Here is a 26,361-nt window from a genome sequence, read left to right as displayed (position 1 = left end):
GGACAAACTGTTAGCCTACCATGTCTGCAGACCCCATACCTCCAGATTTACCATATTTTAAAAAAATATACAGACTGTTCTTTGTCATTATTCCTTAGCCTTGCATATCATGATGATGATTTAAAATATTTGGAGGATGGAGGCAGGAAGATGAAAGTTCCCGGGATGACAAAAATGCTCTACATACAGTACTGGGCTGGCTTGTATAGATGCACCACCCTTGGCAGGGCACTTTGGGAAGACCTCTGTTTCCAGACACTTGGCCTTGGGGAGTGTAAGAAAAGAGAGCAGGACCTAGAAGTGAGAGCCACATTGGTTTCCTTTGTTACTTATGGAAAGGAGCTGTTAGAAAGGGCAGGATGGTCAGTGTGGATTGAGTGATGCCCCAGAAGAGAAGGGTGAATGTGGTTGGAAGCAAAGAAATTGAGGTTGATGGTGAAGTGATTGATCGTGGCACCAGGCTGGCTAAGGAAGAGGCAGCAGGAAGTAGAAAGCAACAAAGAGACACTGGAACTGTAAGAACTTGAACTATTTGTACTCAATAGTAGAAAAAGAACTGGGACCTGAGGACAAAGCTTTGATGTCTGGCTTAGAGATCACAGAGGTGGGGCAATTACAAGAGATAACAAAGCCTAGGGTATGGCTGGCTAGAGAGAGATAGGGCGAACAGCCTTGCCGTTGAGGGCAAGTTGGCCAAAGTGTACAATCCCATGTGAATGGACAAGTTCATGCTGTCCAGGATGGTTTCTGAAGTTGAGTAGTGGAGGAAGCCACGGCGCTGAAGAAGGGTCAGTAAATCCCCATTGAAATCATCAGGCTGCCATTCTCTTTGGGTTGTGGACCAACCATTTGCTCAGCATCTGATCAAGAATCTCCTTCCTGGGGATGGAGCTCAGGGATAGCTCGCCTAGCATGCATGAAGCCCCGGATTTGATCCCCAGCACTGCGAAAGGAAACAAACAAAAAAACCAATCAAAACATACTCCTGGGGTCCACTATGTACCATGTGTGTCACATGGAATCAAACATTCACTGAGCTCCTTCCCTAAGGTGCTATCTAGCTGCTCAAAGAATGTGAAAACATGCAGCAGCCAGTATCCCTCCTTCGGGGCCTCCAGTAGGGGAATGAAGCAGGTGTGGGGAAGGCATAAGGTGAGAAGAGGTACAGAGGACATTGAATTTCAAGAGAGAAGACTTCATTCAACTGGGTAGCTGTCTCTGGGGAGCAGGTGAGGTTTCAGAGGGGAGAGTGGGCTGTACATTGGGAATCCTGATCTGGGGAGCTCAGCTGGAGAGCTGGATAGAGCAGTGGGATTGAAAGACAGAGACCAATGGGAGCTATGAAGTATAGATAACAGCTATTGAACTACCTCCCCCATCCCCAGCTAACTAGCAGACAGCAAAGGAGAAACAGAAGCTCAAGATGCAACTGAGGGTGTGAGTTTAAGCGCTGTGACTGGCCTATAGGTAAACTCTCAATAAACCAACAGAACAAAGTCTCTCCAGCCACCAACACTGTGGTTTTCCAGAAGAAACCTGCTAGGCAGAAAGCATTGGGAAGGTCACCCTCCAGGAGCATCTCTCTATGCAGGTGTCATCTCTGTGCAGACTGCCTGTGGGGCTTGTCGATTTGCGAATTACTCTGGAAAGTGCATCTTGGACTCTCCTGATGTGGTGCAAAACCTCCTACTGTGAGCATCGTGTTGAATAGCAGGAAGCTTGTGCAGAAGGGTGCTGTTCACTGCTGCTTTGAAGGAAGTCTGTACAGTGTGTGTAGGGAACCCAGGTGAGAGGTGGTCTGGATGCATGGAAGACCCTTCTACTCACCTGTGCATGTGTTGTTTAGTCCATAAGCATTTATTAGGTACCAGGTGCATGCCAGGCTCTCTCAGGGCTCCTGGTGTACCTGCACTTTGGTGTCACCCCATATTGACCATAGACTCCTCTGCAGTCAGGCACACCTGGGTTTAAGTCCAACTCTGCCATCGAGGTGGCCTTTGACAGGCTAGTTACGCTCTGGAGTCTTTGCAACTTTAACAAGAGGCCCAGGAATGGAAATGAGGTCACAACAGCTCATTCTGACTTCTCAAATTTGAGAAAAGTGAATGCCAGGTGTCCCTGGAAGGCGCTCGCTGATATCAAATGTCAGCAGAGAAACTCATTGATCATTGCAGACTACAACTCCTGACATCCCCCAACCCCTGAGCTGGTTGTAATAGTAATCCCACCAGGCTGAATTGGATTCTGTGGTGAATTCAAATCCTGGCAGGTAAACTGGAAAGGAATGGTTATCTTTTTAAATATAAATGGCAAAGTCATTTTCAGCTATTTTGTCCTGTAAAGAAATGTGGATTTTAAGTTTAGACCAAAGAGTATAAATAGGACCTGCCTTTTCAACCCTGGGAGCGAATTAAATAGTCAGGATAGACGCACACACAGAGCCCTGAAGTTTAATCTCTGTTAATAGACTTCAGGAAAACAGCTGCAAGTTTTGCATTGAAATATATATAGCAGCAATTTGAGCTAGAGTAAGATTTAATCCTTTTAATATTCCCTGTAATAACAGGGAACCACAGAGCGGGCACCTTTCCTCCCAACACACACAGTGGGCTCTCAGTGACCCCATGATGGGGCCCCATGAATGCCTGCTTTGTCCTCAAGTTCTGCCCAGGAGATACAGGGGAGAAGAGACCTGTCACAGAATCCAAGAAAGGATTCTTCCAACAATGCAGGTTCTAATGAAATTCTATAACACCAACAACCTCCCCCCTCATGTATCCAAGAGCATAAAAGTGAAGATGCTCAAAGCAAGAAGAGGCTAGTGCCTAGAGTACACTTTACACACTTGACCTCCCTTCTAGAAACCACCTAGAAATACCTGATTACCCTCCAAACTGACTTGCTCTTAGGACGGGGAAGATTCTTGCCACAAGAGATGATTCGCCTTCTTGACTTGGAGGGTGTTCTGTAACACAGAGTTGTACTGTAGAGAAGGGATTTAAGATTATTCTTTTAGCCAAAGAACAGGAAGGAAACCAGATGTCTTGAGAGCTCTCACCAATGGGATCTCATTTCATCTTTCCAAAATTGTGCCTATTTTATGAACAGCAACTCTGAGATTTGGTAAAGCTGTGACACTTGCCCTGGGTCCCACAACTCCCAAGTGGCAGAGTTGGAATCCAAATTCAAACTCTGTCATCTCTAGTTTCCTTCACCACCAAACATCTGGGAGATGTGCACTCCATGGCTGGAAAAAAAAAAAAAAGGTGACAAGGACTACTGACAATTCAGTATCTCTTCCTGCTGACACGTATCTGGTAGAGGCATTCCGCCAGACACTCAGAGAGCTTGTTGACAAAATAAGGCTCCCAGGCTGGCTCTGTGCATTAGTCACCCTGCAGACGAGAGAGCTCCGCATTTTGCAAAGATCAGAACCGCTGTGTGTTTCTCTCTCTCCATGCTTGAAAACCAGGCTTGCACAATCTTAACAGAAAGGTAAATGACACATTCTCTGTAGCCCTGGAAATCTCTGATAAGGGCTCTAAAAGCATTTCAAATCAAGACTTTGAATTACAAAGAAGGGGAAGTATTGGGCTTGGGGTTTTGCACTCAAACTTAGAAATAATTTCGCCCCCTCTCGGTTTCTATTATATCTAAAATAAAGAGAACGGTAGCATCATGGAAGGGATTGATGATGAATGGCAGCATGCTGGAGTGAGGGGGGATCATTAATTGATTGTGCCAGTCATCGTTTTATAGAGGCTTCTCATTGGTGTGCGGGACCCAGCTTCTTCACAGGGATAACTTAGACTTTTATTTACTTCACCTGAGCTTAATAAACATAAGGGTGAGGCAAGGGTGACCAATCGGGTGAGTTTCAGAATAGCAGCGCTCACCAACCTAAAAAGATTCTGTTAGACTCTCTGCACATGTGGAACTCAAAGCTTGGTAGCTAGAGTTCCCCTTTAGGGAAAAAAAAATCTATTCAGAAATATAAAAAGAGTCTTATAAAGATTGTACTTCTGGTACTCAGCCTAGAGTTTAAAATATTATTCTAAGTCATATGTGGAACACGCATGAGATCTTTGCAAAAACAGTCACACACCTCATTTGTATAGTATTTTCTATGACACTGACCAAGTAGGTGCTTTTAGCTCTATAAATTAAAACTCTGTCATCTAGAATATATTGAGAGGCACTGGGCTTCCTAATTTCTAACTTCTAGCTCTTTCTAGGCATTGTTGTCTGCTAGTGGGATGTGACAATAGCCAGAATAAAATTGACAGTAGGGCATATGTCTATGCACTCTTTTAAAGACAGCCAAATATTATAAAAATTCTTACTTGGGTACCTGAAGGTGTTACATGTTGGCATTTTAGAGGGATATTTTGGCTTAAACAACTATTAACAAATGGCTTTTATATTCCAAATGTCCTCTGATGTGCTTAAAATACCTACCTGATTTGCCAAACCTGCATTTGTGCCCAAGAACCCATGCACTGTGGAGCATGGAGTTATCTCTCCCTTCCTTCCCAGGGCTGAGCTTCTGGATGGTGTCCTCTACAGTCTTAGCTCATCACTGCCCCGTAACAGGTGGCAGGAATGGAGGGAAATGACCTCAGGAAAGTTCTCAAGAAGCACAAGGAGCATTTGGGAGCTAATCACGATGAAATAAAGTCCTGAGAAAGGTGAACGGAATTGGATTGTCTGTTGAGTCTCAGGAACAGGCCAGTGGGTTCCATTGATCCAGATTCATCCATAATGTACACTGGCTTCCATCTCCTCCTCTTTACCTGGTGATGGGTAGGGTTGCTCAGTCGCTATCCCGCAGTTGCCATGGCAGTCAGGGCAGGGAGGATACATTCGCGGGGTGGAGTAGGGTGGGGGCTCAACACCTGAACAGACAGGTGAGTTTCCATTCTGCAGAATCACAGGAAACACAGGAAGCAGGTTGTGTGGGATTTTGAGCCCCCATTGTATTTATTAAGTCAAGCTGCTTGGGTAGTTTAATGAGGTTTCACTAGAATGCATCTCAAGGGGCTGTCTTTGGGGTGACAAGCAGCAGAGCTGGAGAGTTTTAAGAAGAAGGACTGAGACACTGGGCCTGGGAGGAGGAGCTCTGTCAAGTCAAGTTCATTGGCCTGGAGAGGATAATGCAGGCCTGTCATTAAACAGGGAAGCCTGATGCCTTCATGCAGCTTTCCCTTCTCCAGGCCACCCTTCCAGCATGGCCAGGGGAGCCTGTAGCATCTATTATATCTATAGGACAGGTGTGTGTCTTCTTGCCTCCGAAGGTGGACTTCATGGGTGTATGAACCCCCAAAACATGTTTGGTTTAGGGATAGATGAATCCTTCTAGACTGAAGGTATATATCTCAAATTCTCAGAAGGACCTTCCTTAATCAAAAATACAGCTCAGATATCCTGAGGCTGACCCTGGAAGAAACACTCCAGGCCCAGTATACAGGTCATGGTCTCCCCAAGTTGTCACTGCCTGGTTCCGGTGCTATGTCTTACATCTGAGGTCTCTGGGGGTGGGTGGTACCATCCTCTGTTCTCCGGGGACTGTGGTTTTTCTGGAATAAGGAATTTGTATTAATAACTCATCTATTTTTTCCCGTAGTCCAGATGAGACTCCCATAACCCCGAAACAGGCGAGAATCACCTGACAATATATCATTTTAAAATGCTGATAACCAGGCTACACCACAAATGTTCAGATTTTGTTGGTCTGGGATGGGACACCATAGCTGATTCTAACATGTAACCAGGACTAAGAGTCCTTGAGCTAGGGAGTGAGAACAGGCACATAAACACACAGTGATGTGTTTTTATAAACACACAGTGAGATGGGCTGGGGGACAGTTCTCATCTCGGTGGCCATGGCTGATGACTGGCTTTAGGTATCTGAAATGCTGTACTGGGAAAGTTTGATTGATTTGACCACACCTGCTAGAGAAGTGCTCTACCACTGAGCTGCATCCTTACCCTGTGATGGTTCTGAAACAGGTTCCCAGCTCCAAATGGAAAGTATTCCTACCAGTGTAGTATCTAGAAGAGAAGTTGCCAGTAGGTATACACACATCAATGAACATATATGTATTCACATAAAACCGCGTGTTCAGGTTCAACTTCTGGTCCCTCCGCACACTGCCTGGGAGTCCCCTGCAAGAAGAGAACAATCTACACAGCTCCATGGCTCTTTTCAGTTCCCTCTAGGAGGGTGATTGACACTGAGACTGTTTCCCTTCAGGAACGACCCTCTCAGTCAGACTCTGCAGATGACAAACAGCAGCTCTTTGCCTTGTGTTTACTGGGTACCATGCTCAAGACACACCATCATAAATACGCTGATAAAGACTATATTGTTAACATCTAGGCACAAATAACGAATCTGGGTGTAAGAGGAAGAGCTGGGATTCAAGTGCACATAATTTGGTTCTCCAGTATGTTTGCAAACCACTGAGCTATAGAACCACTGGGTTCTTCCAGTGGTCCTATAAAAAGAGTTACGCACAGCTGGGAATAGGTGAGAACCACTCTCAGATGTTCTCTTCCCTCTAACAGGCTTCATCCCCCCACCCCTCATCTTTGGGGCTGGCATCGACTCCACCTGCCTGTTCTGGAGCACGTTCTGTGGGGAGCAAGGCGCCTGTGTCCTCTACGACAATGTGATCTACAGATACCTGTACGTCAGCATCGCCATTGCACTCAAGTCCTTTGCCTTCATTCTCTACACCACCACGTGGCAGTGCCTGAGGAAAAACTATAAACGCTACATCAAAACCCACGAGGGCGGGCTGAGCACCAGTGAGTTCTTTGCCTCTACTCTGACCCTAGACAATCTGGGGAGGGACCCTGTGCCCGCACACCAGACACATAGGACAAAATTTATCTATAACCTAGAAGACCATGAGTGGTGTGAGAACATGGAGTCTGTTTTATAGTGACTAAAGGAGTTGAACTCTGTATTAGTAATCCAAGTAATCCAAGGGTCATTTTTCTTAAAAAAAAAAAATTTGCAAAAAACAAAAAAAACACAGATGTGTGCGCGTGCACACACACACACACACACCCCACCTTTTCCTCAAAATCAGAGCCAGACAGGATTCAGAATAAGGAGAGGATGGCATGGTCCTGGACGATGCTCATGCTTCCAGGCCTCAGAGTCTGCTTTGAAGGTACCTCATGGTTTTCAGGATGCTGACAGCTGCAAGCAACGGCACTTGCCAGGTTCAGGGAACAGTGGAGACCAGCTTGAAGGATGGACATTTCTGGACATACATACACATACAAAACACATGTTCAAATTGAGAACATTGCCAGATTAAGCTCTAGTGACAGACCCTGTGCCACCCTCTCCCTCCTCCACATGAAGTAGGGGTATGCAAGTCGGAGGCATGGATGCCCTGCTCCTCTCTCTCTCTCTACCTTTTGCAATATGGGTCTCTGTGTAGACGACTCACCCAGTCTGCATGTGGTTCAAGGCCCCAGAGTTCTCAGTGATGCTAATGGGTGATCCATGCTGGAGTGTATTGTTGGCCCCTCTCACCAGCTCCATGTCCATGTTTAAGACTGAGGGCCTAAGGGGGAGCTGGGTAGGGGGTCAGCACCTCCCCTACACCTGGCAGCACCTCTCAGTGGTGACAGCCACCTCCCCCAAGCCCCACAGTGTGACCTCAGGAAGCCCCAGGCCTCACCTGGCTATGACTGACTTGCTCAGAGCCGGTGAGCCCCAACATAGCTCAAGTCATTTGCCAAACCTTTTGCCATTTTTTTCAAAAAAAAAAAAAAAAAACAATGCATATGAATTTCAAACTGTTGTATGTATAATCCTCTAATACTATTTTTAACTACTTCTAAAAAAAAATCTGTGTTAACCCTTCAGTCACTAACACAGTTCTAAAGCCCGGGTTTATGACGCTGGTTGCTTTTACTTTTCTTCTTTTTTAATGCACCAAAAATATAATGTGATTCAAGGGATGCAATTAATCTATTGTAATTTTTATCATTTTATCCTCATTTGGATATTCTGCAAAAACAAGAATAGACAATGTGGTACAAGAAAAACAATGCTTCAAAAAGAGAGTGTATATGCCAGTCCTCCTGTAAAAGAATCTCATTTGAGACCACAGGGAACAATGTGATGAATTGCAAATTTGCCTTCTGGCTTTATTCCCCAAGATTCCGTGATCACTGCCAGGGGAAACACTTTTATATTTGTGCTTCACGTTCTAAGGGTCTGTGGAGGAGCAGCACATACTTAGAAGCTGGTTTGTGTGTAGGAGTGCAATGCTTTGGGGACAAGGAAGGAAGAAAAAGCATGGTTCCCTGGCACTATCTGTTGAGCAGCCATCGACATCTGTGGTAACAGAGAGACCCCCAAGCTCCTAGGAGTGACTTGTCCAGTGTGTAAAAAATGTCAATAGTGCTTTCAGGGTCAATCCTGAGCTTTGTGTGTGTTGAAAATGACCGAACCTCAAACAGAGAGGCCCTGACATTATTTCGGGTGAGAACCTAGTAGGATAACCTCTTGCACCAGCACATTAAGCCTATATGGCCATTTCCACAAGGGGATGGCTTAGGTGAGAGCACACATGTCACAGCCCAGGGCGCATTAGTTTACCTTCCACACTGCTTCTCTGACCTTTGTTCGTGCTACACTCATGGCCCTGGAAAAGACCCGCAAATACTGGTTGGCTTGCTTTTTACCTATTTGCAGTGTACTCCCAAAGCAACAAAAGAATCAGGTAAGGCAGGGCTGGGAAGAGAAGGGTGCCGAGCCAAAATTTTCACAAACCCCATAAATGGGGGAGGTTTGAGGGGTAGGTCAAAAATAAAGCCTCAAGCAAGGACCACCAAAAGAAAAGCTGTATCATGGCATGGGGGCCAGCACAATTAGGCACTTCATGTATGGTGCTTCTGAGACAGATCTTCCGTCTGCCTAAGCATTAGTCTGTCCTTGTCTGTGAATGTGGAGATACTCATCAGTATCTTTGCCAGTAAAAGGAGGGATGGTTCTCCAACCAATTCATAAAATATTGATGCTCTGATCACGTTCTGTACCGTTTTGTTTTGGTTTCGTTTGGAAAATGCACTGCTGACAGGTCACTGCCCTCCCTGGATACTGTTGTGTACCTCTCTGAACTCAGTACGTACCCACTAAGGTCCTAGACTTGTTTCATATGGGACTACTTGCTTTTAAAAAAATATTTTTAAACTCTTTGTATCTTGGATTTTTTTCCCCCTAAAATTTTAGGATGATAAAGAAAAACAACCCCAGGGTTCAGTTTTATCAACAGTTGAATATACATTTAAAGTCCCTCTGTGCAAAATGGCTTTAAAATGTGTTATGTCACCATTAAAAATCTTAATTTGTCTCACATTAGAGAACAGAAAATTCAGTGTAGTTTTCATTTTCTTTTTGTGCTCTAAAGAACCATTGTACATCCAACGCTAGGTCTAGTCCCTTGGTTATCTGTTTGGTTTTGAGTGGTATTTTGAATGAAAAGATACCTCCCTTGGTCTTACAGAAAGTGAATGCTGGCATTCTTTCTTTTCTGCTACAAAGTCCTCCGCCCAAGAATGGATGAAAAGGTCTCTCTCTCTGTTGCAACTTTTGACAGATCTTTGTGACTCCTGCATATAGACTAAAAGGAATTTTTGTGGTTTTTAACCAAAATTATTTCCCATATGAAGTAAACACATTTTCCTCCTTCAGCTGATGCTGTCAGGAAGACTGTTTTGCTCCTTCACTTCCTCTCTCCACTGAGAGAGGCCCTGAGGCTCCTGGCACCCTGGGAACACTACCCTTGCAGAAAGCCATAGTTGTTGGCTTTCCTCCCAGCTAACAAGGAGCAAGAGAAACCTGCTCATGCCTAACAGGCAAAATAATGAGAAGTCAAGAGCTTTTAAGAAATTGTTTGACAGAGTTACCAGTGTCTTCTGAGCAGGAAGGAATGCCCTTCTCTACAAAAATCACTTCCTCCTTTCTACCTCACAGTGCAAAAGCTTACTCTAGTGACAGTTTTTGAAGTTAAGTGCCATCTGGCCATTGAGATCCCCTATGTCCCTGTGTCCAGTAATGACTCAAAGTTTCCCCTCACTCACACATAGTGAGATCCCCCATGGAAAGCCCATAGGCCTGAGGTAACTCACTGGAATGTTCCCCACAAGGGCACTCAACTGATCCCTAGAAGGGTAAAAACACTGCTCCTGCATTTTCTCAGTAAAGAGATTCTGCTGTGGTTGCTAGTGGGACCTCTCCCACACCTTCCAGAGGAGGCCATTTTCTGAGGAACATATAAAGTGGAAGTGTGTATATGTATGTAAGTAGAGTTGTAGAGTCACAAAGCAACCCTTGAAGAAACATAGCTGTTGGCTACCCATGGGCCTGCCTGGTGGCTTTCTGCCATCTGCTGCTCCAGGTTCCAGGAACAGTGGTTTCTTCTTGACCTAGCCAGGCCTGTAATCTGTTGTAAGCACCACATGGGAGTCCTGAAAACACTAATCAACAGTCTTAATTAAGCAGTACATGTCAATGTGTAGAGATCAGTGTGGCTGATCATACAGTCAAGACCAAAGGGACAAGGACAGGATGAGCTACTGTTGCCATTTCTTGGAGTGCGACTGTGTCCTATTGTTGCTTTGTTTTGGTTTGGATGAGCACAGAAACCCAGGCAAGAAGTCTTTCAGTTCTACATATAGAGGGTGTTTGCTGTGGCTTGGCCATTCTTACCTGTTTGCTTGGGTGGCTTAAAAGTGCCAAAGTCAGGGGAAAGCACCATCTAATAGAGGTCTGATTGCTCTTCTGGGCTCTTCTCAAACTTGATCTGTTTCCCTATAACCTTTAGGTCAAATACCTAAAGGCACCAAGTTTTCCAAAAAATTTAAATTGGCTTAGGAAATTAACTTGAGTTTCTTTTCCCCTTTCCTGCCCTTCCTTCCTCATTCATTACCCCCTACCTTGTCCAACTGACACCAACTCTACCTCTCTGCACAAACACCTAATTTCTTAGAGCACTGGCCCCAAATGACAGCCTATGGACCCCAGCCTTCCTACGGTATTACTGTCTCCCAAGAGCAAATTGGAAGACGCTCTGGCAGCATGTGCAAGGAAGATGTTTTGTGTTTAGATGTCTCTTGTAGGGATTGTTGCCCAGAATAACATATACACATTGACTCCACACAGCTGCCACCCCTGACTGCCCCTCCTCACACTGGTAAGGAATCACAGCTAGCCAGAGTGTTTAGTCATCACGGCAGTGACAACTTGGTGTTAAAAAACCTACAACAGAAAATTCAGAAAAACAAAGAAGATCCCGTGTCTCAGAAATCTGTGACTGCCCTCAGCACAATTTTTCGTTGCAAGATTCATTTGCATTGAAGATGTATTGTATGAGCATGATATATTCTAAGCATATATTTATTCACTCCTTCCTTGACTTTAAATGTTGGCTGTGAAAAAGACATGGCCCCTATACTCTTAAAATTCACAGTTCAATGAGCTGGACAGACCTGGACAGAAACAAAATCAATGATAGAATGTTAGAAGCAAGGGTCTCTCTGGGTATGAGACTAATTCATGGCTGTGGTTAAGTTTTGACTCATAGCAAGAAGAATCAGGAAGACTTCAGAGACAGGGTGATTTGGAAGTTAAGACCTGCAGGACAGTGGGTGCCTGCTAGAGCGCTGGTGAGAGGATGAGGAGGGGAATGGCCCCTAGAGAGGACCACTAGAGTAGAGCCACTTGTTTCTGTTTGAGGACCAGCTAGCAAACACTGCAGGTTTTGTAGGCTGTCAGTCGCTATCAAAACTACTTAACAATCTGTTGTACCCTAAGATTAGCCCTAGATAGTGGGTACATGTACATGTGCCAATAAAACTTTATTGACAAAGACCATCAGTGGCTGGTGGTAGGACCTATGTGCTGGTCTCCCTTGGAAACACAGGCTGAGGCAGCACCCCGTGTTTGGGGGACACTGACCTCTCAGCATAGGTAGAACGATGTGACACCTAAAACTCTGCAGTAGCACTGGCTGAGCCATTTCTCTGAAGGTAGATGTCCCTCAATCCTAATATTCCTGACCATGAGAATTTAGTTCAGATAGCTCACTTATTTCCAAGAAGGAGGTAAGTACCTTTTTTCATCAGACTTTATAAGTGAAGGCAACCTTATTTTCCTCTTGTGTACTGTGACAATTTGATCCACACAGCCTACATTCCCTTCCAGCTCTGACACTTGGCAGTTCAACTGGAGTGATCATCCTTTCTGTGAACGTTAGGATAAGATATGTGAGGGAGGAATGTAGGAACTAAGAGCAGAAGAGTAAATCCAGATACCAAATAGAAGATTAAATCTCTTCCCCTCCACCTATACAAAACAGTAATACTCTAAAGCTAACAGATCTTCCAAGAAGAGTGGCTGGTAAACACTAGTGATAGCTAATAATAATAGTAGCTAACATTTGTCAAGTACTTACTCTAAGCTTACTGCTGGGCTGAGCTTATCACGTTCAGCTTATTATTTCACTTAATCCCAACCATAACCCTGTGAGGCAAGAACTGTTATTAACTTTATTTTACAGGGGAGAAAAACAAGACTTGGAAGGTTCCACAATTGGCTCAAGGTTACAAGCAGAGCTGAGATTCAAACCTGGGTCTTTGAGTTCAAAGCCCATTTCTGTACTCAGTATGGGTAATTCCTCGCTAGCAAGTAAGATGTGAGGGACTCTCCCTATCTTTAGGAAGTCTCTGACTCAAATGGACAAAAGTGGGGGGGACCACACTTTCACATGCCCCCTGATATAATAAGCAGGACACTGTAGCAGCTGTGTTCTGGAGATGTCTGTCCTTCCTGTGTTGTTCTTGGTCTTGACCCTTGATCCCAGAGGTAAGAAGAAATGTGTTCTGAACATAATTTCCAAGCAGCCAGAAACTCTGGAGGCTTCATTACTGATCCTCAACACCAGGGGGACACCCCATTTTTACCTGGCACCACTGAAGTCCACAGCATCTATCTCAGGAACTCAGTGCTAAACAAGGGGCTTCAAACACCGTGAAGCTGCTCACTGATTGGATATGTCTTACTCTTTTCCCAGAATCTAGATGTCAGAAACAGTCCTGTCTATTTTTATAATAATGACTTGAGTCAACAATCAGAAATTGATAATCACAAATTTTGAATATTTTTCCATAAGGTACAAGTGATTATTATTTGCTCTGATCAAATGGAACAAGATAGCAAATTTTCTGGAAGGTTAACACTCTGCAGGTGGAGATTTTTGCCTTCTTATTGTTTTTTTTGTAAATTCATGCTAACCTAACAGAAAATGACACTCATGCAGATATGTTTGGCATCTTATTTGATTTATAATCTAAGATCATAAAATGAACAGGAACTGTGCAATGCAGAAAAGTCCACTATGAAAGGAACTAAAATGTAAAATGTGCTCTCATCCAGCACCTTTAAGGAGGGAAGGGGGCTGGGGAGCTCTGGTGTAGTAGGAGACCACTACCCACAGGCCAGTTGTCGTGAACATGTGACCCCAGGTATTGCTCTCAGCAGCCTTCTCATACCAGCCCTGTAAGATAAGTCATTTTTTTCCCACTTTGTAGATCAGAAAAGTAAAGCTCAGCAAATCCAAGCCTTTAAAAATCACCAGTTAGTTACAAAGGTCACTAGGAGCCAATACCAGGTCTACCTGATTCCTGAGCCAGTGCTCTTTCCAGTGCACCACACAACCAGCAGAGTGAGGACATGGCTCTGACTTCTTACAGAGGCTGCAAAAGCCAACAGAACATGTACATTTGGGAACCCCATTGGGAGTCAGTAGTTTCACAGAGAAATGAGCTAAGAGCTGGAGGTATGAACAACTAAAAAATTTTGCCTATAGGCACAGGAATCTAAAGTGAGAAAATGTTTCACCTTAATTGAATGGAGGAGACCTTGAAACCCTCCTGCTTCAACCTTAGCCATATCGGAAGTTTCCCAGCCAGTCATCACCTCTCTCACTAATTGTGCTGAGCAAGGAGCAATCTCAGTTCTCTCTTTCTCTACTTCTCTTCTCCAAAGCTTCCCACAGAACCACAAGACTGCAGGAACTTGAGTCTTATAAAAGTTGAGGAAGGGTACTCCAAATAGCCCCAGAACATATGGGCTTTTTTTCTCCGTAACGAAGCCCTAGCTTCAATATCCTGAGTAAAGAAATGACATTTCCAAACTGTCACCCTTCACACCTCCAGGTCCAGTCTAAAGTAGATGAATAAATGAATGCAGACTCACTGTGCCCATGATTGTGCAGGAAAGCTGCGTGTCACACCCAATGAGACCTGCATGGTTTGCAGCTTGTCAGAGACAAGATGGATTTTTAATACCTTTGAAATGGACCCACAGCATCTATTTTGGAAGTATGACATAGGCTTAAAAACCTTGCTCCAATGACAAGGTTGTTTCACTCAGCATGTGGCAATTCTGTGCCTGAATGAAAAATAAGCAGAAAGCTGCAGGTGAAAGCATGACATTGTGATATCAAGCGTTTGTCCCTGGCATTCAGGCTCTTTTTTAAGAGACATAAGTGACACTGAGTCCTAGGACACAAGGTCTATTACTGGTGACAAGGATAAGTTAATGACTAGGATACATCATTTTCAACACCATAAAAGAAACTTCACTTGGGTGCTGGTATGTGCACATAGATAAATAGCCTCAGAATGATTTGACATCTTGTAAGGTCCTTGGCCTAGAAATGTGGTCCCTTTGGGGTGACACGGAACAAAAACAAGCCCTTCATTGCCTTAACTTCTTACTCTTGCCCATTCCACTGGAATGCAAGGATGGTATGATGTAAGCCTAAGACAAAGTAGGAAACACAGAAAAGACCGATCTCTTTTTCCTCTTGGCTCTTCTTCCCTCCTCCCCCTTTAGGCACAGAGTACCAAGACATTGAGACTGAGAAAACCTGCCCCGAGTCACAGTCGCCTTCAGAGGACTCCTTTGTAAGAAGCTGAGGGCTGCCCTCTTCCTCTTCCTGCAGACAACAGCCTGCCACCAATCAGACTTCACAGGCCTGACTTAGCGTGCTCTGCTCTACCTTGCCCAAGAGTCTAAGGGTCCCCAGGTGGTCATCCAATGTGTGGTCCTCTGAGGCCCCAAGTACAGGCCCATGACAAGGACTAAGGAAGGGGACATGTGGTCAAGAGTCCTGGGAAATGGGCTTTTTCTTTGCAATGTTGACCAGTGTGCAATCCCTCCTACCCATCCTTCTTCTGGCTTCTGTGAGGGTGGCTTGCTGACATGCTATAGAGAACCCCTCTTGGGAGTGCTTCTCTGAGAGCTCCAACATTTCCAAAGAAATCAGCCAAGGCTGGATTTTAATAAGGGGTAAAAATTGCCCTGTTTCACAGAATAGAGGAGGAGAAGAAAAAGAACATACTCAATGGATTTTGAGTGTGGGATTCTGTATTTTTGCAGCTTATATTTTCCAGATGAGCAGTTTAGAAATATATAAAGTACATACTGTACATTTGCTGAAAACTATATTAAAAGCACTATTTTAATTTGTCCTCTGTCTCCCACTGTAATCTCTGTTATCCTTCTCTCTTGTGTCTTTGGGTCTCCTAACAGGAGAGTGTTTCTGACCGTGTGTGTTCTGTATGAGCTTTGAGACATTCAAAAGAGCACAGGTTTGGGTTCTGCAACAAATCATACTTCAAATCCACACCCTAGCCCCTGCTAGTGGTGTGATATTGATCAAGTGATCTGACTTCTCTGAGCTCCAGATTCATCATTTGCAAAATTGAAATATTAATGCTTGCTTTATATAACCATGATAAGATTTCAGAGAGCTCTTACACGTAAAGGCACCAAGTGTGGTATCCTACACCCAATGGGCATTGTTTGTTTTCCATCCTCTGGCTGGAATTAGATTCTTCATAGCACCAATGCAACTCCTGTTCATACATTCAGTGGTCCTGCACTTGCCACCATCACGTTTTCCTTTCTAATTCCCCCACTGTGTACGAACCCTGGGAGAACAGGGAGTGCCTTCCTCTCAGGTTGCCCCCACTGCCACGTACAGTGCATGAGGTTCACTGGATGCTAATATACGTGTGAATGATGGGTAACCAGCCTTGGACCCAGCAGCCTGTTGACCTTTATTTTAGTTCCAATCCTCAGTAACCCCTACATCACTTGCCTCCCTTTCTTGGGGTCCACAGACCCACCCACAAGCACCACCCATGGAGGAAGCTCTGGCACCCTTCCTGAGCCTTGCCAGGCCTCTTCCTGATTGGCTGGCTTTACCTCCATATCCTTATTAGTTCTCTGGGTAGACTTTCACCACATATGGACAGCTAGGTCAAGTTAATCCTGTACTTACCTGCATATTAGAGACTCCACTGTATTATTTTGCACTCAGACTGGAGCTTGAAGGACAGATGTGCCCAGTCCTGTCTGTGAGCCAAAGTGCCTAGGATGCTCCACTCCCTTTTTGCAACTAACCTTGGTAACTAATGTTAGAAATATCTTTAAGATATTGGGGTGTCATGAGAAAGAGACAACTCAGAAGTCAACAAGCAAGGCAAAAATTACTTCTTCTGAAGGGTGTGCCACAGACAAAGAGCAAGCACATCTCACGGGAAGTCCACTTGGGTTTTACCTCTAATGCAATGCTGCCCCTCCCCTGAATTGAGCAGGTTTCGGGTTCACAGCCTTACGCAGTTGGCTAATTGGAAAGGGGACATTGAGAGGGAGTTTTGAAGACAAATGTTAAAGTTCAGGGAAACAATAACTGTTTTAGGTTGTCAGCTCCAGAAACAGGGCATCTAGTGGCATTTTGTCTGGCTGAGGATAACAACCCTTTGTTCTTAATAGTAACTTTTATCAGGTTAAGCAGAGTCCATGAAGCAAGCATAGGGGAAGCGAGTTAGTGAGACTAACATTTGTAACACCAGTGGTTACTGGTTAAATCCTTTCACAGAAAAGACCCAACCTAAGCTGATTCTCACACTAACCCACTTTCCTCATTCCCTCTTTCAGTCTGGATCTTAATCATCTACAACCTGGTCATCCTTTGTGGTTGAACTCACCCAAAATCAAAACTCATCAAATCAGTATTCTTCGAAGACTGTACCTACCCCCGCCCTACTTTGTCCTTTTGCTCTGGGGCTTCGGGGCCAGGAGAGAGTGTACTTTACCTTCTTTAAGGACTGGTTACCAGTCTTAGGAAGTCTCAGGGGCCCCTTTTTAGCCTGGCCTTGTTATTTATGTGATTGCTTATTTATTTATTTGCCAAGCAACATGATTTATTCTTTCTGGCACAAAAGTCCCAAGAAAATGCAATTTCAACATTCTCTGTCCTGATGTGAAAAGATGCTGACACAGCCGAAAAAGTGGTTAGTGGTTTCTCCTGGGAGGGAGCTGGGTTTTGTCAGCACTGGCAGTTCAGATGAAGGAAGGAGAAGGAAGAGAAAAGGGCTAATGCGTGTAAGTTATCCAGGCATCTGGTCCCAAGGCTCAACTTGTTTTGATCTACAGTCCAGTTCTTTTCCCTTGTTACCTTTTCCCTCTTACAGGTGGTCAACTTACGGCAAACTCATCTCCCTCCATTTCGTCTCAACCTCTGACAAACGTATTGCTTCTAATATGGAGTCAAGAAATTCATCCTTCAGTATTTGATAGCCCAGAAGAAGGCTGTTCACACGTTCACACAGGTGCTTCAGCCAACTCAGAGAACAGGTGGCTTAGATTAGACTTCCAAGTACCATCTCTTCCCCTGTCCTGTCAGCTACCACAGGCCACCAGGGCCTTAAACCAAATACACATTTGTCCATCTTCATCCAGACCTGAAAATCCAATTTCATCCCTTTCTCAGACTTTATAAAAGAGTTAGTCATACACAGATGCATTTTGTTCCATCAGACTAAAAGCAGGCTTTTTCTGTGGCCCCTAACTTGCATTCAGAACCACTCACATCCATTTTTTTTTAGAGAATTTTTCTTTCTTTTTATGTAACGAACTACTGCTATAGAATTGCTTCTGTAACACAAGAGAAATGTCTACAGTTGATACACAGTTGAGAGACTGGCTTGTTTTTAAAAAGTATCTTAACCTTCCTGAGTACTTCCAGCTATGAAATATATGAACACGGACAAATAGGATCTCCAAAGGAGCTCTGCATATCTTCCAAGTTCCCACTTCTCTGTTCCTCATGTAAGAAAATAAGGGGTGAAATAAAGTCAGGGAGTTCCTATGACCAGCAATATAGAAAATATCCCCAAGGACTTGAACTCAGTATGGCAGAAGTCTCTGTCTCCACTGGAGAGGAGACAGTTTACTATGAGGATTCTGTACATATCACTGAGAACGTCACCACCACCCACAGATGCAACCAAAAGGTCTTCCCTACAAAGTGGAAGTAGACGCCCTCTATCTCCAGGTTTCAAACTCCTCTATTTAGCAGCAAGCTCCTTTCTTAACTCGTCCTCCAGCCAACCCTTCAAGTTCTTTGGGGAATTATTCTGCATTGAGCCAACTACAATTTCATGATAAAAATTAGTTCTCAAAGTAGGTTTAAAAAAGAAGAAGAAGAAAAAACCAGGGGCTAGTGGCTCACATCTGTAATCTTAGCTACTTAGGAGACTGAGATCAGGCAAAAACTTTGCAAGACCCCATCTTAACTAACAGCTGAGCACCGTGGTGCATACCTGCCATTCTAAGCTACCTAGGTGACTGAGGTTGGGAGGATCACAGTTCCAGGCCAGTATGGGCAAAAAAGTTCATGAGACTCCTTCTCAATGGGAAAGTCTGGGCATGGTGGTGCATGCCTGTCATCCCAGCAATGGCAAGAAGAATAAAATGAGATCACAGTCCAGGCCAAACTGGGCAAAAAAGTGAGACCCTATCTCCAAAATAACCAGAGCAAAAACGGGTTGGAGGTGTGGTTCAGGTGGTAGAGTGCAAGCACAAAGTCCTGAGTTCAAATCCCAGTACTGCCCCCAAAAAAGAAAAAGAAAAACAGCTCAAGGAAAATGGCAGTTCTTGCTATTGTTCCTAAAACCATCACTACCTAATTCTTTCAAATGGTTACAACATTACAATACGAGGTTACAAAAGGAGGTATTCCTGCAAAGCAGGACATTGGAGATAATATTTGATTGATCTCAAAACTGTGCCCAAGCAGAACATCTGAAGGATTGTTTATTATAAGGCATTTTCTCAGATGATATCAGTGGCCTTGAAAAAAAACCACCCAGACAGGATGAAGATCCGTGCTAGAGAGGGGAAGGGATGTAATGAGTATTTGGCGACCTCACTCTGACTTGGTCCCACCATGTACTTCATGGTACCCTATGCCACCTGAGAAGTGGTTAATTGCATTCAATATTTCAAATGGATATGTGTCAGATTTAAACTTTAGTGAGTTAGTATGGCCAGGATTCTACAAGGTCCTCAGCACACAGTAGCATACATAGCTGGATTCTCAGTGGAGAGAGTAGGTGACAGGTTTGTGCCCTGATTCACTCGCTTTACTAGCTTGCCATGTTAGCAAGTCAAGTCTCACTCATAACCTTAGTTTTTACATGGCTATGAAATGGAAAGGTGACAACCTGCCCGACAGAGACACATGAGAATTCCAGCTACGTACAGCCCCACGTTGGTCCCCTATGGGACTCAAGAAGTGATGGATTTCACTGAAGTCTCATCCTTGGCCATGTAAACACAAAGCAGCTTCTGTTTACCAATATTTTCTACCATTATGCTCTTTGGAAATCCGCTTTCCTGCTGAGGAGTGCTCCCTTAACGCCTTCTCAATTTCTAATTTTTTCCAGTCATTTTTACTTATTAAAGAGCTTTGCCTACTTAGTAAAACTCAGTCCTGAACATCTGAGCACTTCAGCTTCATGGTCCATTCACAGACCCCCAAGGGCAAGCCAGACCTGTGGTTCCAGGAGCCTGAAGTGGAAGGTAAGTGAACTGTACTCTCTCCCACCCCATCTTCTTACTTATCCAAACTGGAGTCCAGATGGAATTGTGGGAGCCAGGGAAGCAAGGTTTGCTTGTCAGACTACCTGTAGCCCAGCTTGCTGCCACCACAGGCCATTGCTAGTGACCTAGCTCTCCACTGGTGTAGAGGCAGACAGGCTGCAACAGGCCTCGCTGAAGAAGATTCAATCCCACAGAGTTCACTTCAGCTCTTGGAAACTATCTTGAGAGTGACCTCCAACGTCAGCAACCTCTCAATGCCAACCATGGGCTGTATTCCCCTGCAGTAAAAACCCATGTCCCCTGTTCTGAACTAGTCCCTGGGAAAGTACCAGCCCCAAGCTCATTTTCCCTAATCGCCTGAACTCTGAGCAAGAAGTCTGAGCAATGCCATTTCCACCTGGGTATAAAGATCACTTCAAGAGTTATCCTTGCCTCCCTCCTCCATAGACCTGTATCTCCAGCATCCTCCCACTCACCCGGATAGTGACAGTGCATGTCAGCAAGCCTGAGCTCTAGGAGGATGGACAACCATTGTACCTCCCCAAACTTTATGAGCAATTCTTTGGGGGCCCCTTCCCTCCATTGTGGGGAGGGAAACCAGACCAGTGCCTCTTCTTAGACATTACTCCCCTCCCCTCAAAAGGTGGCCATTCACTCTTCTCCAGCCCTTTGTGTGTACTGGGGAAAAAGGAGCTGGTAGTACCAGTTGTTTTTTTGACTGTTTGTTTGTTTCCATATTATACTAGTATCATCCAAAAAAGAATGTCAAGCCAGGTGAGATGGCACATGAGTGTCCTCCCAGTACTCAGGAGGCTGAGGCAGGAGGATCATGAGTTCAAGGCCAGCCTGGACTACAATAGCAAGACTCTGTCTCAAAAAGCCAACAACAAAAAAACCTAAAATTTAAAAAAAAGAGAGAGGAAGGTCAGCTATCAGATGACAATGATGAGATTCAAGAAAGTCTCCCAAGTTTACATTACAGTCACCTTAGGTGTAAATTCTCAGCCATGTTCTAACCTTTCAATAGTTAAGTCCCATATGTCATAAAAGTGTCTTGCTCCAGGGCCTGGCATGGTACCCTGTATCTTCCAAGGCCCTACTGAGTGATCCAAGGAGACCTCATAGTCAATAAACTTATAATCTAATAAGAGTGAGTAATGGAGTGGATGACCTTGATCACGTATGGCAATATCACAGTGAAATCCTTTTGCACAAAATAAACTAATAAAAGGAAAAGCTGGCAGTGTATATCGAGGAAAACTGAGCCACCATGTAAACTGAAAGACCTCCATAAGACCCCTGTACACACAAGTGCTCCCACTGAGTGACAGATGTGAGCGTGATGGGAACTCAGAGAGGAGAGAATTCCTAAGACCTGGGGTGGCCAGGTAGAGCACTCTCACCGAGGTGAGGTGCTCAAAAGACAGGACAAATCTTTCCTTTAGACTCCAGATATGACATTTTGCCTTGACCATGGGAATGGGTGTCTAATAGGAGTCAGGACAGTGATTATAGAAGTAAAATGTCCTACGATGATGATAACAATACACAAGCACTGGAATAAGTTCTTGAAGCTCTCTCTTCTTTTCATCTTCAGAAGCATCCTGAGTGAAACACAAATCACTTCATATCAGCCTTTTGGTCTGGGCTTTGATCTTAGTTCCTCTATTCGCCATCTACATAAGCATAATTTCCTCATTAATGAGGTCAAGGTCACCATAGCCACTCTATAGGAAGTCTGTGAGGACTCACTGGAATTGCGCGCATAAATCAGCAAGCGCTATGGTATCTGCACAACAGCCATGAACTAAGAGAACTCCTCTTCCACCTGAATGCTCAGAAAATACGTTCACTTATAGTTCCAGACCATCTGACAGAGAGTTAAATTTTTAACAGAGCTAACCTGCATGGGTAAATAATTATAAGAGCAATTATCTCCCTGAGGACAATTATTTGCCATTACCATTTGCACCCACTGAATTACATGCATAGGAAGCAAAGTTACCCATTGGCAGAGAAACGCAATTAAATTGGAAGAATGACATCCAATGGCTGATTGGATTAACAAAAGAAATTTATTCCCCAGAGGTATTTCATAAATGCTTCTCCAAGCAGGGTCATATTTTTTGAAAGCTTGTCCTCTGAATTCAAATTTTGTATTAATTCTTTCCCCAAATCAGCATGCATCCAGCTCTTATGAACACTACATACCTCCAAGAGCCTAGGACTATGACAGTTTTATAAACTACATATACACCCCAAGCCTCTTGATCTTTGTATAAAAATATACAAAATGCATACCATTTTGTGCTAAAAAGTTCAGCAAACATTTTATCTTGATGTACGTATTTCCTGGTTTGAGAATTTAATTTTAAACAGAATGCAAAGACAAAGATATATGTGGCCATTTCACACAATTCACACACTAAAATAATTTTCTGCCCTTACACTCTCCAAAAATAGATACATGTAGATTTGGCTTGAAACTAAGACTTAAAGATTAAGTTTATAAAGTATTAATTTCTCATGAATTAACGAAAAAAGAGTAATGATTATGGGGCCCAAGTTTATGAACCCTGAGTAATAAAGGATTTTTTCATTATTCCTTTTGGGAATTTTCAATACTCTAATTGTTCTACAGTTATGAACATGGGTCTAAGGTTTCATTGCTAAACATGAATCTACTGTTTATTTCCCTAAAAGCCTTGAGTTAATTAGTATATATTTGTTACATGAATCTTTGTGCTACCCTTCATGTATGAGTTTGGATGACAGTCTACATGGGCATACTTCTTAGGTGCTTAAAATACTTCTGTAAGGTAGAGATAAGAAAGCCATAAAACTTTATTTTCCCCCAGAAAAATCCCAAAGAGGAAAGTTGTCCTTCCCAATAGGTCTTGCTGTGCTCCTGTCACAAAGGGAAGTAGAACCATCTGTCCCACGATGGCCACCAGAAAGGATCACAAGCTGCTCTGGCCTGAAAGAACATTTCAATCACCTCTGTGTTTTCACACATGAAAAAGAAATTTTCTTCCAAGCTACTGCAGAAGTAAAAACAGGTGCCTTTAATATCCACTGCACACCTGAGATGCCCTTACAGATGAGGCCATACGTAGCACTACGAACCTCAAGATACACTGAAACATGTCTTTAGAGAAAACCACATTTGTTAATTATCTAACACAGTTAGACCAAAGATGAAGTACCTTCAAGACTGCTACCATCTTCAACTCTTTGAAAGATCACTTAATAAACTTTCAAAATGTTTATCTGAATCTGAGACTTCATTTGAAAGATTCCTGATTTTTCTTTTTAAAAAAAAATAGAAGTCACATGCCAGGCATGCCTATAATCCCAGCTCTCAGTAGGTTGCTGCACAAGGATCATGAACTTGATGTTAGCCTGGGCTCTACAGGTGTTTCCAGGGCACATAATGAGATCCTGTCTCAATCAACAATGACTAAATTAAAAGCTAGGTCACCTTTTTAGAGACTCGTGTGCATGGACCTTAGTCATTAGACCATTGGTGGGTGTATGCATTAATCAGTAATTTGGTGAGTCCATGTCCCCCCTCTCTGCCTATGTAGGCTCAGATTCATGGTTATGCTCTTATTTGTGCAAATCTGTTCATCCTTCTCTCTGGGATGTGGTGGGTGTAGACAAATTTCTATTAGTGGATGAATGTGAGTTTCCTACCTGCTTAGCTTTCAACTTTCTTTTTAAAAGAGCAAATTCATAGCTACATAAAGGCTATACTCAGCCCAATTCTTTTACAAAGGTTTTCTGATTTTTTTCATTATTTTTTATTAGGATATATTCATTGTAGATGGGGAATTCATTGTGACAATTCCAAATAGGCTTATATTGTACATTGGTTAGATCATCCCCAGTCTCTTCCCCTCAACCCTCTCCCTGCTCCACTTAAAACTATTCCAAGAGGTTTCTTTGCTCTCTTTTGTGTAAGTATATGAAATCCATCAACTATATTCCCTCACCTTAATCTCCTTCCTCCACCCTATCCCTCCCATAAGTACACCCCCCATACACTGTACTTATTTTACAGCCTTATCTTTCATTGTTAATATCTAAGTCAATCACAACAATAATTCTGTTTCATTAATGATTGACATAACCTGTAAAAATGCCTAGTAATAAATCTAACAGAAATATGCATTATTTATGTTTTTTAAAACTGTAAAACTATCTTCCAAGACAAAAGTAATGACTTAAAAAAATAGACACTAGATTGGATGGCTAAATCCTGGTCAAGTATGATTTCTCCCCAACTGAAACTATAATTTGATCTCTATAACTATAATATGATCTTTCAAAAAAAAACAACACAAAAAACCTCAACAGGAGTTTCTACTGAAATTCACAAACTAATTGCAAGGCTAAAATATTAGGAAGTGTTCAGGATAGCCACAGTAATTCCAAAACTAGGTTTAACAAGAGTAATGAGTGAGGAATATCCTCAAAACCAGTGTGTTATTAAAGCTGTCCTACTTAAAAAGGTGTGGTCTTAACACAGACCACACAATTGCATCAAAGACTCAGAATAGAATTCATAAACAATTATTTTTTGCTTGTTTTTTTTTGTGTGTGATGCTGTGGATCCAACTCAGAGCCTTGCTCATACTAGGTAAAGCACTCTACTATTTAACTTAGCCCCAGTCCCCATAAGCAGACATTTATAAGGTGGGACTTGCCATATATTAATTAAAGGGAAGTATTTCAAATTATTAAGGAAGATGTTGAACTATTCAATTAATGGTTTGGGAAGACAACTTGGAAACAAATTTGATTCACTACTGTTTGCTAGTGAAAAATACAGATCCAGTATGGTTTACACAGATAAAATGCATAGAACCATAAAGATTTAGGGAACATATGAGAATATATTCATGATTTAGGGATTTTCTAAAAAGACCCAAAATACAAAAATGCAGAGATAAAAGGATAGGTAGATTTGAGTATTTCAAACTAAAGTATCTGTACAATTCAAAATGTCATATATAAAAGGAGAATATCTGAACTATGAACAAACAATTACGGTCAGAATAAATAAAGAATCCCTACTTATCAATAAGGAAAGGATACCTGAAGCTACTGTGTCACACGACTCCAAGGCTCTCACTGTCTCTGTAAGCCTGATAGAAAACTGAATATGAATAGGAAGTTCACAAAAGAGTCAGAGTCCTCTAAGTATTCAAACTCACTAATGAGGAAACAGAATTCCCTTTTTTAAAAGACCACTTTCTGCCTATTTCTCCACGTAAAATTTTGGTGAAACTTTTAGATTGATCATGTCTCCTCCCAAGGGCACATGGCAAATGCTGAGGTATAAATTGGTACAGTCATTCCAGAAAAAGAATTGTCACAATTAAATTTTAAATGCTCATAAAGCATGATCCAGAAATTGTATTTCCCAACATCTATCTACATAAAGGGATGGTAGGTACCAAGAAAGAAGGGTACATGACATGACAGGATTTGGGTTTACAGGAACCATTGGCGATTAGCGGGTAGAGTTTCTGGCCACCCTCAGTCTTTCCCTCATGACCTACATAGAGTCTGGCTAGCACACAGCTACATTTCCTTCTACCTGACCTCTCTGTTGTAACCACATTTACCTCCTCTAGTTTAAATCCCACCCATCCTTCAACATCCAGGGCTAACACAGTAGTGTATTCTTATCCTTAGGAAGTATGCTCCAAGAGCTCAATACCGTGACGGTCAATCTGATTACCAAGATGGCTGACTAATGGGCAGGTAGTTTATACCACGTATAGACTATACATTAAATATTTTAATTGCATTAAATGGATTTCTGTCCAACAGCCTAAAAAGGCAAATAATGTGACCAGGGGAGGTTCTAATACCCACAGCCATTCTCAAGCTACACATCTTTGATTGGCCAGACCATCTGCTGAATTACACAAGAAAGAGTTGAACATGTCTTGTTACTGTCCATCTCTCCTTAGTCTAATTGACAGAGCCACTGTGGGCTGATAGCTATGTCCAGATAGTACACTTCAGAGTTCCCAAGGTTTTCTGTCATCAATCATTATCTATATTGATTCTTCAGCAACTCAGAGAAACTGGAGTTCTAGGGGTTAAGTGGCTTATGTGAGATTGCTAGGAGGCAGAACTGGAGTCAAAAACTTGGGATACTTTCTTTTGAGATTTGAGCACCCCTTCCTGCCTGACCCCCCCACCCCCACCCCACTGATTCTGGTTAGGAGTCAATTCCTCATCTGAGCTGCAGGCAGATATGAAACAGGACTACAACTCAATGCTGGCTTGGGACTATCAAGATTTAATTCTCAGATAAGTTGGATTGTGTGTGTCCAGGGAGTCATATAACATTTGAT

At 43.1% G+C, this 26,361-nt stretch overlaps 1 protein-coding gene and 1 long non-coding RNA gene across 6 annotated transcripts in view; one reads left to right on the top strand and one right to left on the bottom strand.

Moving 5' to 3' along the window:
* Positions 1–26,159, top strand: part of Slco3a1 (solute carrier organic anion transporter family member 3A1) — a 297,967-nt gene extending 271,808 nt beyond the window's left edge. Inside the window, exons 10-11 of one of the 3 annotated variants that reach the window (XM_074061752.1) lie at positions 6,568–6,810; positions 17,575–26,159. In XM_074061752.1, coding sequence (XP_073917853.1) covers positions 6,568–6,810; positions 17,575–17,882 — 551 coding nt within the window. In that variant the 3' untranslated portion in view covers positions 17,883–26,159. Of the gene's footprint in view, positions 1–6,567; positions 15,565–17,574 lie in introns of those variants that run through there. The other 2 variants (XM_020177776.2, XM_020177775.2) reach the window with 2 other exon arrangements.
* The window catches only part of LOC141419238 (uncharacterized), a 139,558-nt gene continuing 113,711 nt past the window's right edge, over positions 515–26,361 (bottom strand). For 2 of the 3 annotated variants that reach the window (XR_012443987.1, XR_012443985.1), the window contains 3 exons: positions 7,081–7,274; positions 5,989–6,051; positions 515–5,576 (listed from right to left, as the gene is read on the bottom strand). This is a non-coding gene — a long non-coding RNA (uncharacterized lncRNA). The remainder of the gene's footprint in view (positions 5,577–5,988; positions 6,052–7,080; positions 7,275–26,361) is intronic. The other variant, XR_012443986.1, reaches the window with a different exon arrangement.

This window comes from Castor canadensis, chromosome 19, assembly GCF_047511655.1.
Source record: "Castor canadensis chromosome 19, mCasCan1.hap1v2, whole genome shotgun sequence".
Lineage (NCBI taxonomy): Eukaryota > Metazoa > Chordata > Mammalia > Rodentia > Castoridae > Castor > Castor canadensis.
This window is presented reverse-complemented; position numbering and strand designations above follow the sequence as displayed.